The 20,667-nt window shown below is 40.7% G+C and overlaps 1 protein-coding gene across 4 annotated transcripts in view; it reads left to right on the top strand.

Moving 5' to 3' along the window:
• HACE1 (HECT domain and ankyrin repeat containing E3 ubiquitin protein ligase 1) overlaps positions 1 to 20,667 on the top strand; it is a 141,031-nt gene that overhangs the window by 92,182 nt on the left and 28,182 nt on the right. For all 4 annotated transcript variants that reach the window (XM_075340089.1, XM_075340092.1, XM_075340091.1 and 1 more), the window contains exons 17-20: positions 2,746 to 2,833; positions 2,935 to 3,084; positions 4,345 to 4,541; positions 15,564 to 15,695. In XM_075340089.1, coding sequence (XP_075196204.1) covers positions 2,746 to 2,833; positions 2,935 to 3,084; positions 4,345 to 4,541; positions 15,564 to 15,695 — 567 coding nt within the window. The remainder of the gene's footprint in view (positions 1 to 2,745; positions 2,834 to 2,934; positions 3,085 to 4,344; positions 4,542 to 15,563; positions 15,696 to 20,667) is intronic.

Below are 20,667 nucleotides of genomic sequence, written 5' to 3' on the forward strand. Positions count from 1 at the left end.
ACGGTACAAAGAAGGGTAACAAAATTTACAAAGGGGAAAGGAAGCCTTTAGTTATGCGAAAAAATTCAAAAATCTTCATTTATTTAGTCTTGACAAAGGACTTTGAAGAAAAGAAGGCGTATACATAGCCATCCTCTGCGGTTTGCTGTCAGGATAGCAGTCTGTATCTTCTCTCTAGATGGAAGAAGCTTACCTTTCCAGCAGTGTAAAGGTTTTTTTACTGGAATAATCTGCTTCAGAAACTGGTTTGAGAAAAACAAGCTGAATACTTCTTGTGAATGTAGAAAAAACTTGGGGTGAATGTTGATCAAGCCACGAGAGGTCAAAAAGGGAGTTTTCGTTTTTCTAACAGCCGTAATCTAGACATAAGGAGTCCTCTTGTAGATGTTATCTAGAGACATTAGATTACTGCTGGAACGTTGCCTTTATTTATAATAACACCTATGTATTGTAACTATAACACTTCTCTGTTACTTAAGACATGCGCTTGACAGCCAAAATTCTGCTAAGCATTTGAGCCATGCATTGTGTGACAAGTAGAAGCCTTGATCAAATGGAATATGTGAATCTGTCCTCGCCCTCATCATTCCAGTGCAACTCCCATTTCTACACTTCTCAGTCCCTTATGGTCTCTACTTTGTGATCCTTTTTTGATGCATCAGAAATAGCGGAAAATATCTGTTTAGCCTATTACTGGCTGACATATTAAAGGGAATCTGTCAGCAGATTTTTCACATTTCTCTCTTATTCTTTCATTCTTTCTTTCTTTTTTTTCTTTCTCGCTTTCTTTAGCTTTCTCTCTCTTTCTTTTTTTCTTTCTCGCTTTCTTTAGCTTTCTCTTTCTTTCTCTTTCTTTCTCTTTCTTTCTCTTTCTTTCTCTTTCTTTCTCTTTCTTTCTCTTTCTTTCTCTTTCTTTCTCTTTCTTTCTCTTTCTTTCTCTTTCTTTCTCTTTCTTTCTCGTTCTTTCTCGTTCTTTCTCGTTCTTTCTCGTTCTTTCTCGTTCTTTCTCGTTCTTTCTCGTTCTTTCTTGTTCTTTCTTTTTCTTTCTCTTTCTCTTTCTTTCTCTTTCTTTCTTTGTTTCTCTCCTCTTGTCTCTTCTGTCTTGTCTCTTCTGTCTTGTCTCTTCTGTCTTGTCTCTTCTGTCTTGTCTCTTCTGTCTTGTCTCTTCTGTCTTGTCTCTTCTGTCTTGTCTCTTCTGTCTTGTCTCTTCTGTCTTGTCTCTTCTGTCTTGTCTCTTCTCTCTTGTCTCTTCTCTCTTGTCTCTTCTCTCTTGTCTCTTCTCTCTTGTCTCTTCTCTCTTGTCTCTTCTCTCTTGTCTCTTCTCTCTTGTCTCTTCTCTCTTGTCTCTTCTCTCTTGTCTCTTCTCTCTTGTCTCTTCTCTCTTGTCTCTTCTCTCTTGTCTCTTCTCTCTTGTCTCTTCTCTCTTGTCTCTTCTCTCTTGTCTCTTCTCTCTTGTCTCTTCTCTCTTGTCTCTTCTCTCTTGTCTCTTCTCTCTTGTCTCTTCTCTCTTGTCTCGCTCTTTCTCTCTTGTCTCGCTCTTTCTCTCTTGTCTCGCTCTTTCTCTCTTGTCTCGCTCTTTCTCTCTTGTCTCGCTCTTTCTCTCTTGTCTCGCTCTTTCTCTCTTGTCTCGCTCTTTCTCTCTTGTCTCGCTCTTTCTCTCTTGTCTCGCTCTTTCTCTCTTGTCTCGCTCTTTCTCTCTTGTCTCGCTCTTTCTCTCTTGTCTCGCTCTTTCTCTCTTGTCTCGCTCTTTCTCTCTTGTCTCGCTCTTTCTCTCTTGTCTCGCTCTTTCTCTCTTGTCTCGCTCTTTCTCTCTTGTCTCGCTCTTTCTCTCTTGTCTCGCTCTTTCTCTCTTGTCTCGCTCTTTCTCTCTTGTCTCGCTCTTTCTCTCTTGTCTCGCTCTTTCTCTCTTGTCTCGCTCTTTCTCTCTTGTCTCGCTCTTTCTCTCTTGTCTCGCTCTTTCTCTCTTGTCTCGCTCTTTCTCTCTTGTCTCGCTCTTTCTCTCTTGTCTCGCTCTTTCTCTCTTGTCTCGCTCTTTCTCTCTTGTCTCGCGCTTTCTCTCTTGTCTCGCGCTTTCTCTCTTGTCTCGATCTTTCTCTCTTGTCTCGCTCTTTCTCTCTGTCTATAGAGATTATATATATATATAAATTGTACCTTTAGCTCTTATAAACACAAATCCGGAAATACTTTTACATAGTCAGTACATTCCTCCATTACTGAGAAATCAACGTTTGCATTGCATTGTAAATGAGGCTATAGATCTGAAGCCTTTGTCACCCCAGCTCTATTCCCTGCTCAGTGCTACCGCAGCTTACTACTTGTCTGGTGGCTCCTTTGCCTGAAGTTGCTTCTCATAGAGGCTGTCAGACTAGTTAAAGGAGGCGATGCTGGAATAGAGCTGGAGTAACAGAAGCTTTATGTCTACAGCCTCATTTGCATATGAAGTAAGATGTTGCTTCTCAATAACAGAGGAACGTACTGGCCGTGTAAAGAAATTTCTGGACTTGTCTTTGAAAGCTACGTGCACTTATAAATAAATTGCAGTAGGAAATCCTGCTGACAGATTCCTTTTTAATGACAACGTTTATGATATAAGGAAATGGAGTGTAGTAGGGACACGGAGCTGTAGGGCAGGTGATGGTGTATTGCTTCTTTTAGTTTGTTCATACTAATCTGAGCCCTTGGATAACCCCTTTTAAGAGTTTTTCATAAGCAATAATCAAATATAATCAAACATTTGTCTTGCAGGGACAAGGCGTTGTACGGGAATGGTTTGATATTCTCTCTTCTGAAATCATTAATCCAGATTATGCACTTTTCACACAATCAGCAGACGGTAGGTATACAAGAGACCGATATTTGGTGGTGATCACCTCCACAAGATATATTTTTTTTCTATTTTGCTTCTTTTATCTCTCGATTTTAATTTTCTCATAGGAACAACTTTCCAGCCAAATAGTAACTCCTCTGTGAATCCAGACCACTTGAACTATTTCCGATTTGCTGGAGAAATCCTGGGTCTTGCTCTTTATCACCGACAGCTGGTCAACATTTACTTCACCAGGTCGTTTTACAAGCACATCCTTGGTATGAAAGCAGGCTATTCTCCTTTCCTTGATGGTTGGGAATGTGGGGTTATCTGCGTACACTTACTGACTGCGATGTGTTAGTGCTCAGTAGGTGGAAACACAAAGGCCAGGCAAAAAACACTAGACATCTGTGTCTTTCCAGAACCTCATGTTCAGGTTGCCTAACTCTGAAAATCAGTATTTTCTCTGAATGACTACTTAGTACATTAAAAAGAGAAAAACAAGTTCACCATGGAGGGTTCATTCCATGATGAGTGCAGGAGGTGAGTGCCAGATCCGCTGGCATAGAAGCCAAGAAAAGGCCAAGGAATCAAGGGAAAAAGATCGGCACATCCATCCGGTATGAATAAAAACACAAATTTTATTGAGAAAAACATAAAGCCACAAATGATCTATTGCATAATTAAAACGCTGACGTGTTTCTGGTGTACCTCAGATGCCCTTTGTCATAGGGAAATAGAGGTTTTTAATCCTGCTATAGGTCATATGGTTTTTCAATCAAACTCGTGTTATTATTCTTTCCACTCCGGATGGATGTGCCAATCTTTTTTCCTTGGTCTACTTAGAACTTTCGTTCTTTTTCATTCTTTCTCGTGCTTCCTTTCTCGTGCTTCCTTTCTCGTGCTTCCTTTCTCGTGCTTCCTTTCTCGTGCTTTCTTTCTTTTTCTTTCTTTCTTTCTTTTTCTTTCTTTTTTATTTTTCTTTCTTTTTTCTTTCTTTCATTCTTACCAGTTGTCGAGTTGTATTTTTTTGTATTATATTTCCATAAATCCCCGAAATTTAATTTCCCCTTTAAACAAAAACCAAGCAAACCAACAAAAAAACGCATGCATTAATATGATGCGTGCTTTATCATCTTGCTTTTTGACACATTACAGCTCATGTGATTCTATGAAGAATGATACTCACATGATTTGTGCTGCTATAGATGCAAGTGAAAAAACAAACAAACAAACAAAAAAAAAGTAGCAAACTATTCCTTAAATAAATGAATGTCGGGAAAAAAAAAAAATTACATGAAGTTTTTCGGCAAAACACACAGGCCAATTAATAGTGTGATGATTGTGACAGCATAGGGAGATCTTGTCTGGTTGGCACCCACAAATCTAGACAGATAAATAGAAGTCAGTCCTAGTCTTGGTTAAGTGCAGTACATTAAATCTACTGCAGAGGGCAGCCTTGTGCCACAAATGCGTAAAGTAGTACAGTGGACGGAAAGACATCTCTTCCTAAATATCTGCATGCTTTAATACTGCAGGTATCCCAGTAAATTATCAGGACGTGGCTTCCATTGACCCAGAATACGCCAAGAATTTGCAGTGGATTTTAGATAATGATATTAGTGACCTGGGACTGGAACTTACTTTCTCCGTGGAGACTGATGTGTTTGGAGCCATGGAAGAAGTGCCCTTAAAACCAGGAGGGGCAAGCATAGTTGTTACACAGGAGAACAAGGTGAGTGATGAGATCAGTGTCAAGATGTGCTTGTAAAGCGTCTCTGGAAAGATACACTTCACGCTCTGATATCGCTCCGAAATTACTGTATCTGTTCCACCGGGGTATGATATCTATATGGAAAACTCCACACCTTTAGGAGTCTGTGCTGCTATTAGTCAGTGACATGACTAATCCATCATATTATTAACAGCGCTAAAGTGTTTTATTCATTGAAATTCCCTAAACATGGGCTTTTGGATGAGCCGGGAAGGAAGCGGCGGCGACGTTGCACCAGATAACAGCCCATCAAGATGATCTCCTCTATTCCAATGAATTATACATTAATGCTTTGCGTGGCGCTGCGAGGTGGCACTCAGTATTACTGGAAGCTCTGATGTTATTTTGGGCACCACGCTTCCCTCTATTAATATTTCTATTTAATCAGCAGCCTGTTATCCCAACAGCATAGCACGGACCCGAAAATTATGACACTGCTCCATTTATTAGCTGCGTTTAGCCGAAATAATATGCATGGTGCTCAGATCCATCATTTGTCACAAAGCGTCAGCGCAGAAAAATGTTTAGATTCTGCTCTCTGCCACATTTTTAATTATGAACATCCATTTTCCGATGACAAATGCACAGATTGACTTGAAGGGAGAAGCCAGCCTTATGTTTCAGTAAATGTCTCCACTTTTTGTCTGGGGGAGAGAAGCCGAACAATGATGTATGATTGAAGACTTGGCTGATTTAGGGCTGAAGGCTAGGTAATGGTGTGTATGCGATTTTTCTTACATGTGTACGAATGCTGGGAAGTTCTCCGCTATAAATTATGTGCCATGTAGAAATCTTTGGCCACGTAGAGGAAAATTTCCATCACCTTGCTCCAAGACAAAGTGATAATTGCATCGTCTGACATGGGCGAAAGAAATTGTGCCAGTTACAGGTCAGGCCAGAGTTACCGGGAAAGGACGGAATGAATATTTACACACAAAGTCCGGACTTATCAGGATACATCTTATCTTCTGCAGGGCGGGGGTTGGGCTCGCATCTCCCTTTATGTCTTCATTTTTAATCACACTTCTTTTATTTTCCTTACAACTAACACTAGGAGGCTGCCGCTATCCGTCCGTCCTAATCCCGTTTTAATGGCTCAGCTTATAAAGGAAGGACATTAGAGTAATGATTTGAGATGTTCTTCATGGAAACTATTAACCCAGACAACAACAGCAGTGCCACACAAATGGATGAAAATGGAACGTGTGTTGATAGATTAGATCTAGTTCAGTTTCTAGGGGAACCAAGAAATGATTTCTTTTCTTTCCTCCTTCAGTTGCAAAGTTACGTATTCTGCCCTATATAGTTTCAAGTTACGTTTAGTCTTCTGTATTCTTGTTTTTTTCCATTCTGATGTGTCATAACATCTTTAGAATAAACATTTTAGTTTTAGATATTTACTTTTGAGACGTTTTTACATTACTAGTCCTATGTCGGTGTTTGAGCTTCATTTATACTATTTGCCTTGACATTCACTGTGCAAGATCAACACCCACACTCTCTCCTCTTACAAGTCTTGGGAAACGACTGTACTGTTCAGCAGCCAGACACTTAGGTTGGTTTTCTGGCCTGTTTGGCAGATTCCTTTTTTCACACCCAGGTTCACAGTAAAGCACATTTCATTAGCTGCAAGTGTCTTCCAAGACCAAGTACGCATAAGAAAACCGCTGCATATAGCACAAGAAATAATGTGCGAACTCCTAGATAAGGAGTGTGTGTATGTACCAATATTAAGATTTATTTCTTCCTCTGTGTGTGTGTGTGTGTGTGTGTGTCTGTGTGTGTGTGTGTGTGTATATTATACCTGTGTGCATATATATATATATATATATATATATATATATATATATATATATATATATATATATATATATATATATATATATATGTGTGTGCATATGCATTTATACAGTACAGAACAAAAGTTTGGACACACCTTCTCATCTCTAGAACAACTATTAAGAGGAGACTTTGTGCTGCAGGCCTTCATGGTAAAATAGCTGCTAGGAAACCACTGCTAAGGACAAGAGACAAGCAGAAGAGACTTATTTGGGCTAAAGAGCACAAGGAATGGACATTAGACCAGTGGAAATCTGTGCTTTGGTCTGATGAGTCCAAATTTGAGATCTTTGGATCCAACCACCGTGTCTTTGTAGAAAAGGTGAATGGATGGACTCTACATGCCTGGTTCCCACCATGAAGCATGGAGGAGGAGGTGTGATGGTTTGGGGGTGCTTTGCTGGTGAAACTGTTGGGGATTTATTCAAAATTGAAGGCATACTAAACCAGCATGGCTACCACAGCATCTTGCAGTGGCATGCTATTCCATCCGGTTTGCGTTTAGTTGGACCATCATTTATTTTTCAACCGGATAATGACCCCAAACACACCTCCAGGCTGTGTAAGGGCTATTTGACTAAGAAGGAAATTGATGGGGTGCTACACCAGATGACCTAGCCTCCACAGTCACCAGACCTGAACCCAATCGAGATGGTTTGGAGTGAGCTGGACCGCAGAGTGAAGGCAAAAGGGCCAACAAGTGCTAAGCATCTCTGGGAACTCCTTCAAGACTGTTGGAAGACCATTTTCGGTGACTACCTCTTGAAGCTCATCAAGAGAATGCCAAAAGTGTGCAAAAGTGGCTACTTTGAAGAACCTAGAATATAAGACATATTTTCAGTTGTTTCACACTTTTTTTTTTAACGCTTTCATTCCACATGTTTTAATTCATAGTTTTGATGCCTTCACTGTGAATCTACAATTTTTAGAGTCTTGAAAATAAAGAAAACTCTTTGAATGAGAAGGTGTGTCCAAACTTGGTCTGTACTGTGTGTGTATATATATATATATATATATATATATATATATATATATATATATATATATATATATATATGTATGTATGTATGTATGTATGTATGTATGTATGTATGTATGTATGTATGTATGTATGTATGTATGTATGTATGTGTGTATGTGTGTGTGTGTATATATATATATATATATATATATATATATATATATATATATATATATATATAATAAAATCTCTCACTATATATAGATATATATAGCTATAGATACTTGTGTAAATATACATCTGTGTTTATCTATAAATATATAATACTGTGTGTGTAGAACTTTAACGATTAATGTCAGTCTGTAGAAAGATTAGATTACACAGCACATAAGTGCGTGCTTTATGCTAAAGATATCATTTTAAGATGAGTCTTCAGTTTTAATTGCTATGCTTATTCTGGTTTAGACAGCCGTTCAATTAACTATAAATGTGGAAAAGTGCTTTGTATCCTTCGATGCACTCGTTTTCTAGTTAATCGCGTTTTTGATAAAAGCAGATCCTGTGGAATTGAGTCGGTGTTTGGTACCTGCTTGGATCCACACAGTAAACAGCTTTGCTGCGTGTTTTTCTTTAGTCTGCGGAGTGCTGACCTCTTAACAATTGCTGGAGGGTAGCTCCGGCAATTTCTTTTTACCTTGTGAAATGCATACATCTGCAAGACGCAGACATTGTAGAGAAAAGCACAGCACAAAAGAACAGCACTTTCTGTAGGTAAGGAATTGTGAATTCTGGTCTGTATGTGCTTCTGTGCCAAGATGTCTAGCTCCTAGTTTTATGTTGCAGGATTTAAGATCTCATGCAGCATAGGTAATTGCAGTACATTGTGTTTCATGGTTAAGGACGCTTTGGTAAAATCTCCTGTTGTGACATTTGTTGTAAAAAGCTTTGTATTTTGAAACACATAAACTATTGGCATCCATCATTATACTCTTCCTTAATGTGGATGTGTCCTATATTCCGTCAAATGATGTGTCCTCCGAGACATCTGCTTTGTCTCACCATTCAGTGCATGTGCAACTTGGGATTCCCCAATGAAGTTTCTACAGTGCATGGTCTTGCAATGGAAAACTCTTAAATGGGTCACCAAAGATGGGAAGGACTTAGAGCAATTTGGGGCTAAATCCTTTATTTTCACTCCTTGTTTATGTTCGATGTTGGAGAAAGGACTAGAGGAATAGATTAAGGGTTCGTGTTCACAATCCGTGTTTGCAGCGTTTTGGAAGCAGTATGTTTTCGCTGCTTCCAAAAAGCTGCGTTGTATAGTACAAGCATAGTGGATGGATTTTTAGAAATCCTGTACCTACTGTGCTTGTTTTTTCCGCAGCAAACACTGACCTGCAGTGCAGCTTTCCAAGCCACAGCGTGTCAGTTGTTTGCTGCGGATTCGCATGCGTCCTACATAGGGATAACACAAGCGAGAGACTGCAGCGCTCTGAACCCTGATCGTGGGTACGAGCCGCTGTGGTCTCCTGCGTTCTCCTGCGGAGGAGACTTGTGGTCCCACCGGTCAGCACCCGCTGCGTCCAGGACACAGTGAGTCATGATTGTGGGCACATACCGTAACATTGTTCAGCCTATCCAACCTTGTGTTACTTAGCCTCCCGTCTCTCCTACGACGGATCATGGTAGGGGAGAGAATGATTGGGTAGTTCAGAATCAAAGCTCTGATCATTTTATACTATGAAAAGCACATGAATTCTTGGCAGAGCTTTCTTCTGTATGGGGGAGTCTGGAATGGTAAAGTGAACCTGTCATGATGGAATTGGCAACATGCACCCAGAACTGCTCGTGGTTCTGGGTGCATATTGGACCTAACAGTCCCTGTATATACTAGCATCATAAATATACAGATCTTTAGAAAAAGTATTTCTAAAGATTGTTTCTTATATGCTAAGGAGGCCAGTGACAAGTCACAAGGATGTTAGTTCCCTTGGCTGGTAGGCCCACATAGCATGTTACCACACTCCTGTGGGTGTACTAACATGCTAATGATTGCGCAGCGACTCCGCACATACCTCACTCTTGATGGCGGCTGGCGGAGGATGGATGCGCACTGCACATGATCTGGAGTCCCCAGCACTTCCATTCATGCACACTGTACCTCACTGAAGCCCGGAAGCTTACACCTGGCATCAATTCAGTGTGCATGATCAGAATTCCCGGGACTTCCGATCATGCACAGCGCATATTCATGTATTCATTATCCGCCAGCCACCATCAAGAGTGAGGTATGTGCGTTGTCGCTGCGCGTTCTTTAGCATGTTAGTACACCCGGAGGAACGTGCTAACATGCTATGTGGGCCGACTAGCCAAGGGAATTAACGCCCTTGCGACTAGTCGCTGGCCTCATTAGCATATAATAAACGATCTTTAGAAATACTTTTTCTAAAGATCTGTTTATTTATGCTAGTGTATACAGGGACTGCTATGCAGGAATCACTAATATGCACCCAGAACTACTTGTGGTTCTGGGTGCATATTGGACCTGACAGGTTCCTTTTAAAGGGAACCAATCACCAGGATTTTCCTATATAACTTAGTGCCAGTATAGCACTGGCTTTATCAGTCATATTCTCCTGTATTTATACAGGATATACCTGTAGTGGTCAGCTCGTATGTTTAGGTTTTGAAATCCAAAAAAGTAAAGTTTATAAAATTAGCTTCTTGTTGAGTGACAGTTGCAGTGAAGCAGATCATATATTCATAGTTATCCCCTCCCTCTGTTAGAATTGGCATAAGTATTATAAAAATCGACCTACAGGACGTGTGGTGAGGTCATACCCGTGTGACCAGAAGGGCGGGGCCTCAGTCAACAAAGTTGGATACCAGGTCACATGGGTATGACCTCACACAGGTCCTGCAAGAGACAAAGTGAATAGTTTGTATAATACTTATGCTAATTCTAACAAAGGGAGGGGATAAATATGAATAGATGATCTGCTCCTTTGCTCATGTCACTCAACAAGCAGCTAAGTCTATAAACTTTTACTTTTTTGTATGTCAAAACCTAAACATCCGCGCTTACCACTTAAGGTATGTATAGAATCAGTCTGATAGTGATAGTATAGCACTAACTTTAGGTTATATACGAAAATCCGGATGATTGATTCCCTTTAAGTGTCAGTCAACTGAGTGCTCGGCCAAGACCTCTCTAAGGTTTCTGTGCACCAGGTTTTCCTCTGTACAGAATTGTTCATTTCTAGTTATGGTGGGTAAAAGCTGGGATGGATTAAGCTTAGTCCAGGCATCTGGGCAAATAATTAATTGGAGAACCTTTCTCTAGTAATAGTGTTATAATCTTTGGTTGACTTGAAGAGGTCTAATACAGAACTTTATATCTAGTGATGAGCGAGCACTACCATGCTCGAGTGCTCTATACTCGTGACGAGTAGTGATGAGCGAGCATTACCATGCTCAGGTACTCATAACGAATAGTCATAAGTGAGCACTACCATGCTTGGGTGCTTGGTACTCGTAACGAATAGTGATGAGCAAGCATGCTTTGATGCTCTGTTTTTGTAATAAGTAGTGATAAGCGTTCACTACCAAGCTCAGTACTCGTAACAAGTAGCGATGAGTGAGCACTACCATGCTTGGTTGTACGGTATTCATAGAGAGTAGTGATGCGCGAGCACTACCATGCTCTCAAGTGCTCTGTACTTGTAACTAGTAGTAATAAGTGTGCACTACCATACTCGGGTGCTCGGTACTTGTAATGAGTAGTGATGAGCAAGCACTACCATGCTTGGATGCTCTTTATTCGTAACTAATAGTGATAAACTAGCACTACCATGCTCGGTACTCGTAACGAGTAGTGATGAGCAAGCACTAGCATGCTTTGATGCTCTGTATTTGTAACGAGTAGTGATAAGCGATTACTACTATGCTCGGTACTTGTAACGAGTAGCGATCAGCAACCACTATCATGCTTGAGTGCTCTGTACTTGTTACGAGTAGTGATGAGCGACCACTACCATGCTCGGTTGTGCGGTATTCGTAGCGAGTAGTGATGCGCAAGCTCTACCATGCTCGATTGCTCTGTACTCGTAACGAGTAGTGATGAGTGGGCAGTACCATGCTTGGGTGCTTGGTACTTGTAAAGAGTAGTGATGAGCGAGCACAAGCATGCTCGGGTGCTCGGTACTCGTAACGAGGAGTGATGATTAAGCTCTACCATGCTTGGCTGCTCAGTACTCATAAGAAGTAGGTTGGATGCTTGGATGGGTTTGACTCATGTACCTAGTATAATGGAAGTCAATAGGGGACTCAAGCATTTTTCCTGACGTTCTTCCAGAAAGATGCTCTCGTTTCCCATTGATATCCATTGTGGTCAGTACACGAGTTGAGTCTGTCCAAGCGTCCAACCTGCTTATTACGAGTACCAAGCATTGTAGTGCTCACTCATCACTATTTATATTGTTTTTCAGATAGGGAAGGTTAATAGTTTTCTGCATACATATTTATTCATGAATCAATCTATATCTGCTAAAAAGGTTTGTATATCAGTAAACTATATGAAAAATTACACAACTTTCTATTTGACTTTGTGTTTCAGATTCTCACCTTTTTGGAGATTTTGGTTTCCGGTGAGTGAATGAGAACACTCCTATTTACATCTGCAGGCAGCAAATCAGTACATAATCATACCTGTCCTCACCTGGGAAATGGGGCAATGGTCTCTGAGCTAAGCAGCCTGGAATCCATAGATGGATAATCCATTGAATGGTATACAGTGTTGCAGACTATTTAGGAGCTGTGTGGAAGCGTACGCTGCCTTGAATGAACATTTGGGATTTAGCCAGCAGTGGAAGATGAGTGCGTATAAATGCCAGATCAGACTACACATGGATTGTTTATAGGTTGTCACTATGGCAACACGTCTGTTCAGGAGATGTACACTTAATATGAAAGAAAATTTTCAATTTTGTCTTATTTTTCATTTTATCTTTTTTATCCAATTCATAAGGTCGATAATGATAAAACACAGAGAGGATCGCTGTGTGCATTACAGGGAAACTGTAGCCAGGTTTTTGCCACCTAATCTGAGAGGAGCACATAGTAGAAACAAATGATCCTGATTCCAGTATATCACGCACTGGGCTGCTTAGTGTAGCTCTTATAAAAGCACTGTTTTATCACTAGCAGACTAGTAAACCTGCTGCCATGTCGTCTTTTATAGTCATGACCTCTGTGTAAAAACACCCCCACCTCATTGGCAGCTTTCAACCTATGCACAGTGTACACAGAGCTGCTAATCAGTGGTGTGGGCGGAGGTATACAGAGCCTAAAGCAGTTTTCCTGCAAAATCGTACTGTCATTATTTGACATGTGCGCCCAACATATGTTTACTGCCACATGTGCCCATAACTTTGCCAGAAGCTGCTAAAATGTATTCTATAAAGGTGTAATACTTGAGTGAGGTTACATGAATATTCACGAGAGTTGAGTTGCTGTGAATCAATTCACACGGGAGCAATCTGTGTTCGCTGAATAGGAGCCCTGACAACCCCCTCCTACCTAACGGCATCTGCACCTTTTCTGTTGGTTAACCGGCCTGAAGCGGTGTCACATATCAAACTAGGTTGTCTATTCAAATGAAGAACTGCAGATGCTGGAAGGTAGGAGGCAATTTTCAGAGCTTCTGCTAAGCATCCACAGGTTTCTGAGGTGGCCGACAGACCGGGTACCATGAACAGATTCATACCCTCTAGTGATGAGCGAGCACCATCAAGCTCAGGTGCTCGGGACTCGTTAAGAGCAGTTGGATGGTCAGATGGGCGCAACTCGAGAACCCAAGCATAATGGAAGTCAATGGGGAACTCGAGCATTTTTAATCACTACTTGTTACGAGTACTGAACACCCAAGCATGGTAGTGCTCACTCATCACTACTCATTACAAATAGGGAAAAGAAGAAAAGCCACTGCATATAAGGGGCAGCACACCTAATGCATAATAAAGGGAATTTTTATTGGAATTCAAGAAATTTAAAAGCAATTAAAAACATGTTTAAATCCACACCGGGATGTCTCAATCCCACATAGTATAACAAGTCACAAAGTGCACACAATAGTCAGATGCCCAAGAGTCTGGGTCCGTGCACTAGAACATTGTATAGAAAGAGCAGGAGCCTGGGTTGCCTAGTATTGTCTGAGGGTGCAGCTATAATAATTACAATAATAGCAGATAATCAGAGTGTACATATAAATTAATAGCTAAGTAAGAATTATTACAACATAAGCTGCATCCCACACATGCACCATAATAGCAAAAAGTTCAAGGTATACCCATACAATTCAAAGACCAGCTCCAAGAGGGGGGGAGAGAGAGAGCCCGGGGTGTTACCCCACGCGTATCGCCAGAAGGCTTCGTCAGGGAAAAGTGACCACTGGTCTTTGAATTGTATGGGTATACCTTGAACTTTTTGCTATTGCATGTGTGGGATGCAGCTGCTCTTTCTATACAATGTTCTAGTGCACGGACCCAGACTCTTGGGCATCTGACTATTGTGTGCACTTTGTGACCTGTTATACTATGTGGGATTGAGACATCCCGGTGTGGATTTAAACATGTTTTTAATTGCTTTTACATTTGTTGAATTCCAATAAAAATTCCCTTTATTATGCATTAGGTGTGCTGCCCCTTATATGCAGTGGCTTTTCTTCTTTTCCCTATTGTGTGTTTTATTGCATGTGGCAGCACCCTTTGTTGACTTGTGTTATATATATATATATATATATATATATATATATATATATATATATATATATATATATATATAATATATAATATAATATTGCGGTGCACCCTACCCTTCTCCAGATACTCATTACAAATACTGAGCACCCGAGCATGGTAGTGTTCGCTCATCACAACTCATTATGAATACTGAGCACCCCAGCATGGTAGTGCTCGCTCATTACTACTTGTTATGAGTACCGCGCATGATAATGCTCGCTTATCACTACTCGTTACGAGTACTGAGCACCCAAGCATGGTAGTACTTGCTCATCACTACACGTTTCGAGTACTGAGCACCTGAGCATGGTAGTGCTCGGTTATTACTACTTCTTACAAGTACCTAGCATGGTAGTGCTCACTCATCACTACACGTTTCGAGTACTGAACAACCGAGCATGGTAGTGCTCACTCATCACTACTCATTACGAGTACTGAACAACCGAGCATGGTAGTGCTCACTCATCACTACTCATTACGAGTACTGAACAACCGAGCATGGTAGTGCTCACTCATCACTACTCATTACGAGTACTGAACAACCGAGCATGGTAGTGCTCACTCATCACTATTCATTACGAGTACTGAACACCCGAGCATGGTAGTGCTCACTCCTCACTAGTACCAGCTCTAAGAGCGACCCCTATAGTACTTTCATGGGCCATTAATCTCTCCATAGTGCTGGATGTTTTTATTGCAGCATGTTACAATGAGCCTTACAAAAACAGAGAAAAAGATCCAGTAGAGCCTGCAGAACTATTGTCTTTTCTAACGGCTGTACGTTTCCTCCACAGAATCCATAATGTGTATTTTCTGAACAGCTCATGTACTATACTTCCATCTCTGCATTGTTCATGAAGCACATGGAATATTCTATCCTCTTTACGTGCTGTCCCCTATGTCCTTTCCTTTTCGGCTCTTCTTCCTTCCACTAGATGTCACTGTACCTCTGCTCTGCTGCACTTTAAATAACTGCCAACTTTCCAAGTAATCTTATTATACAATATTTAGGATGCATTTATGTGTATGTTCAGTAATTTGCAATGGTGTTTAAAAAAATGATTAAAAAAAATAATTTGTGTTATGCATTAATGCGGCACCTAATATGCAGCAGCCTTGAAGCCTTGTTACTGGCAACAATAAAATGATGAAATAATGCAAGATGGAGAAGCCGTTTTCCAAAAGAATGTCTTGCGTCTCAAAATGTAGTTTGATAGTGTTATTTTTCTTCTTTTTTTTTTTTTTTTTGCAGAAAAAAAATATGACAAAGCCGGACGTGATTTTAGATGAAGGGCTACTGTCGTAATCAAACACGCAGCAGCCACATTGAATTTGGATGGCTCTTTCTCTCTCCATTTTTATAATCATTTTTTTCTTCTATCACAGGCAGAATATGTCCAGCTTGTTACTGAACTTCGCATGACAAGAGCTATTCAGCCACAAATCAATGGATTTTTGCAGGGGTTCCACATGTTCATACCACCTTCTTTAATCCAGCTTTTTGATGAATTTGAGCTGGTGAGCTTTTCTTACTGTTTACTGTTGCTTTACTACATTGAGATTGCATTTTTATTCTTCCTATTTACAATCTATTTCTTTTAAGGTCGCCAGTGTTACATCTTGTAGTGGTAGCTATATTGCACAATGATCATGGGATTTTTTTTTCTTCTCTTTTTATATCTTTACACATATTCTCTTCCAGTTCTTGAAGTGCTAACTTAATGTGTTTTTATGGTTTTCAAAAATATTGATATGAAATGTGATATTCGGCTTCTAGCGTGACTCACGATCCTAAAAGGTGACACTGGTGAGTGCTTAGATCTGGGAACGAATTACAGCTTTGTAGAATCTATGATACGATGGTACTGTCAGCGCCATGGTTCATGGTGAGACTAGATTCAATTAATAACGGAAAGCTACAGTTTGAAATGACTGCACTGTTCACTCCATATCTGTAATATATATATATATATATATATATATATATATATATAATTATACACACACACACACACACACATTATTTTTATATATATACACACATACAATACATATAATATTTTCTTTATATGTGTGTGTGTAAAAAAATACAATACAGACCAAAGGTTTGGACACACCTCATGTTTAGAACAACTGTTAAGAGGAGACTTTGTGCAGCAGGCCTTCATGGTAGAATAGCTGCTAGGAAACCACTGCTAAGCACGGGCAACAAGCAGAAGAGACTTGTTTGGGCTAAAGAACACAAGGAATGGACATTGGACCAGTGGAAATCTGTGCTTTGGTCTGATGAGTCAAAATTTGAGATATTTGGATCCAACCACCGTGTCTTTGTAGAAAAGGTGAACGGATGGACTCTACATGCCTGGTTCCCACCGTGAAGCATGGAGGAGGAGGTGTGATGGTGTGGGGGTGCTTTGCTGGTGACACTGTTGGGAATTTATTCAAAATTGAAGGCATACTGAACCAGCATGACTACCACAGCATCTTTCAGCGGCGTGCTATTCCATCTGGTTTTGCGTTTAGTTGGACCATCATTTATTTTTCAACAGGACAATGACCCCAAACACACCTCCAGGCTATGTAAGGGCTATTTGACTAAGAAGGAGAGTGATGGGGTGCTACGCCAGATGACCTGGCCTCCACAGTCACCAGACCTCAACCCAATCGAGATGGTTTGGGGTGAGCTGGACAGCAGAGTGAAGGCAAAAGGGCCAACAAGTGCTAAGCATCTCTGGGAACTCCTTCAAGACTGTTGAAAACCATTTCCGGTGACTACCTCTTGAAGCTCATTAAGAGAATGCCAAGAGTGTGCAAAGCCGTAATCAAAGCAAAAGGTGGCTACTTTGAAGAACCTAGGATATAATATATATTTTCAGTTGTTTCTCACTTTTTTAAGCATTTCATGCCACATGTTTTAATTCATAGTTTTGATGCTTACAATGTGAATCTACAATTTTCAGAGTCTTGAAAATAAAGAAACCTCTTTGAATGAGGTGTGTCCAAACATTTGGTCTGTACTGTATACAACTGTATATATAGCTACTTATTTTATTTTTACTCCAAGACAAAGTTGCTTGGTTTCTTCTCCAGGGCTACAATATTGATGGCGTTCAGCTGATTTGCTTCTCTTGAGCATCATGTCCACGTCATTATTTTTCCAGATACGATGCTGTGCGTTTGGGTGTGTGTCTGGTGTCTCAGCTCAGTCACATTCAATAGAAAGGGGCTGACGTGCAGTGCAAGGCAAAGGCACATCCAATTGTACAGGGTGGTCTAAAAGTAGGGGGACAGTATGTGCAATAGGGTTATCAAGCATGGTGTAAAGTGACACTGACTCAGTTGCCCTTAGCAACCAACCAGATTCCTATTTTCGTTCCTCACAGACTATTTGGAAAATGAAAGGTGGAATCTGTTTAGTTGCTTAGGGCAACTATAAGTCCGTTTCACTTTACACCATGTTTGATAACCCTATTACACATACTGTCCACCTAGTTTTGGACCACCCTGTATAATATTATGCCTGGTGAACAATGAAGAGGGGATGTGTCACTTGCTGGGGCGCTCTTTTATTCAGCTCTACTTGATGGTAGTTGTACCCCACTGATCAGATTGCCGTGCCAATGGTTTTGATGAATGATTTTCAAGCTTTAGAAGGCTCTGTTCATCTTCTGTCTTCAGGAGCTTCCTGCTTGCCAGCGGTGGTGCACTCATAAAGATTGACATTTCAGACCCGCAGCATTGTGGTTCCGCTGATCTAGACTGAGCGCTCTCCCATGATGCCTGCAGAGACAGTTGAAGTTGGTCATATCCAGCATTCCATGCTATCCTCAGTGCCATGTTTGCAAGCTTGTAAGCGTTCGCTCCTTGCCTAGGAGACTGGCCACTCTGAGGTGGTTGGTAATCTAGGTAACAAGCATTATAAAATGGAATTGAAAATCCTCTCAGTTCACAAAAACAAAGTTACTTGTTTTTACAAGCGCTCTGCTGTTCAATCATTGATAAGCATGAAATAATCCCTTAAATAATTCAAAATCTTCTCAAGATGTTCCTTAAAGTGATTAAACACTATCTTTATTTTAACCAATATGTTGAGGACATGATTTTTTAGCACTTCCCAATATGTAAGTTTTACGGATTCTCCTCTTGATAGTGCCGCCTTGCTCACAGACTACTCTTCTCTCCTGCTCTCAAAATGGCTGCTGTTGGAGGAGCATGTGACCAGACCAGCCAATCGGCTTTCTCCAATTGATAAACTGCTTTCCCATATCTGTAGGCTGATGGACAGCTCTGCTCACATGATCTTCTAACAGCAGCCATTGTTAGAAGAGGATAGCAAGTGCAGGAAGAGATCCTGCAATACTTACATTTTGAGATTTTGTGGCAAATTCTAATCTGTATATATCTCCAACCTTTATAATTAACCTCTAACGACCGCGGGCAATAAAATGTCGTCCTAGAGGTCATAGTGTTAATCTTCCCCGGCTGCTACCGGCAGCCGGGGAAAATTGGCGCTCCTCTCAGCTGATTTATACAGCTGACATTTGTGCCTGCCAGGCACAAGCGGAATCGTTATCCGCCCATGCCTTTTAACCCCTTAAACGGCTTTGTCAAGAAGTGACAGTGCCTTTATAACCGCAATCACGACGAAACTTTACTTACAGGCTGATACTTGAAGTTACGTGACTTCTGGTGGTTGTCATGGTAGCACAGGGTCATGTGATGACTCCTGTTCTCACATGAGTAAGGTCCTGTAAACAAACAGCCGAGTACTGGCTATTACAAAAGATGTTCATTTCTGCCGGTCGGAGCGATGCAGCTTTAATCGGGAGAGATAAATGAGCGATCAGACTGCTGATCGTTATAGTCCTCTAGGGGACCTAGTAATATAATAATAAAAAAAATAAAAAATTGAGTTTTAAAAATTAAAAAAAAAAAAATCAATCTAAGTTCAAATCACCCCCCCCTTTTGCCCCATTGAAAATTAAAAAAATAAAAAGTATATCTAATTGGTAAATGGCATAGAAGCAAAAAAATTCCAAACGCCAAAATTACTTGGATGAAAGAAGGTACCACAAATTTTGGTCACCACAAATTTTGAGCAAAATGCAATAGGCGATCAAATCGTAACATCTGTGCAAAATGGTACGGTTAAAAACATCAGCTCGAGATGCAAAAAACAAGCTGTCACTTAGCTATAGAACCCAAAAAATGAGAACGCTACGGGTTGCAGAAAATGGCTCAAAATGTACGCTACTTTTTTCGGACAAACTTCTGATTTTTTTAACGTTTTAAAGTAAACCTATAAATGTTTGGTGTCTACGAACTCGCACCGACCTGAGGCATCACACCAAATATCAGTTTTACCATATAGTGAACACAGTGAATAAAATATCTCAAAAACAATAGTGCTATCACACTTTTTTCTTTCTTTTCTTTACATAAGAAAACTATTTTTCTGGAAATATGTAGTACTTCAGAGAAGAGGACACAGAGTTTAATGTCATATATTGGATTTAGAACCTCAAATTGTCAATATCGACCCTCTAAAGGGCATTTCCACATGATGTGGGGTAAGAAGCCAACCCAAAACTCCATTTGCAGACACGTTTTTCGGTGGGTTTGGAGGCCTCTAACAGGGGTAGTCTAATTAGTAAAGTCTCTCCTTGTGAAGAGTGCAAGGTTAGTGTAGGGAGACTTCTCATCCAGCCAAACCATTTCTATTGTATTGCACAAATGAATGGCAAGCATTCCAAAACACATCTGCAAATGGAGTTTCTGATTTGTCTTCTTATCCTAAGTCATGTGGCAAGGCCCTTTTACCCCTTAGCACAAATTGCCATACGTCAGCACTTAGGTCACCGTGTGTGAAGGGCGGTCAGCAGCTGACCTCCCTCCTCACGCGGTAGATACTAGTTATGCTGCAGAGTTGGCATCTGTATTGGACAGCTGCTGCCACAGCACATGTCTGCAAATACAGTATCTGATTTGACTTCTTAACAGAAGTCATGTGGGAAGGCCCTTTTAAAGGGTTGATACTAGTGATGAGTGAGTGTAATTGTTACTATTCGCTACTCGCATGGATAGTACGGTATTCGTTTATATTGCGAGTTTTTGTGTACTCACCTCAGTATATTCGTATGTCCTGTCCAGAAGGTTTGGTGCCTTATTTTCAGCCACTAAACATGCTGGGCTTCTTAACCAATCACAGTAATGCCGCAGCCATCTTGTTTGTGGCATTTTTGTGATTGACTGGCCGTTCTCCATACCTTCCAGGGGCGCGGCCGGAGGCTGGGAGCGAAGGCGAGCGAGAGAGTGCGACTCCCCATTCAGTTTCATCACTTTCCCATCCATTTCAGCCTTTTTCTCATTCCCCCAGGCCTCTTTGTTAGGGTCCAGCAGAAAATGACTCGCATTTCCCATTGACTTGCATTGTACTCACTATTCGGAGCGATTTTGCAAATATTACAAAGTACTCGTTACGAGTATAGCG

This window comes from Anomaloglossus baeobatrachus, chromosome 3, assembly GCF_048569485.1.
Source record: "Anomaloglossus baeobatrachus isolate aAnoBae1 chromosome 3, aAnoBae1.hap1, whole genome shotgun sequence".
Classification (NCBI taxonomy): domain Eukaryota; kingdom Metazoa; phylum Chordata; class Amphibia; order Anura; family Aromobatidae; genus Anomaloglossus; species Anomaloglossus baeobatrachus.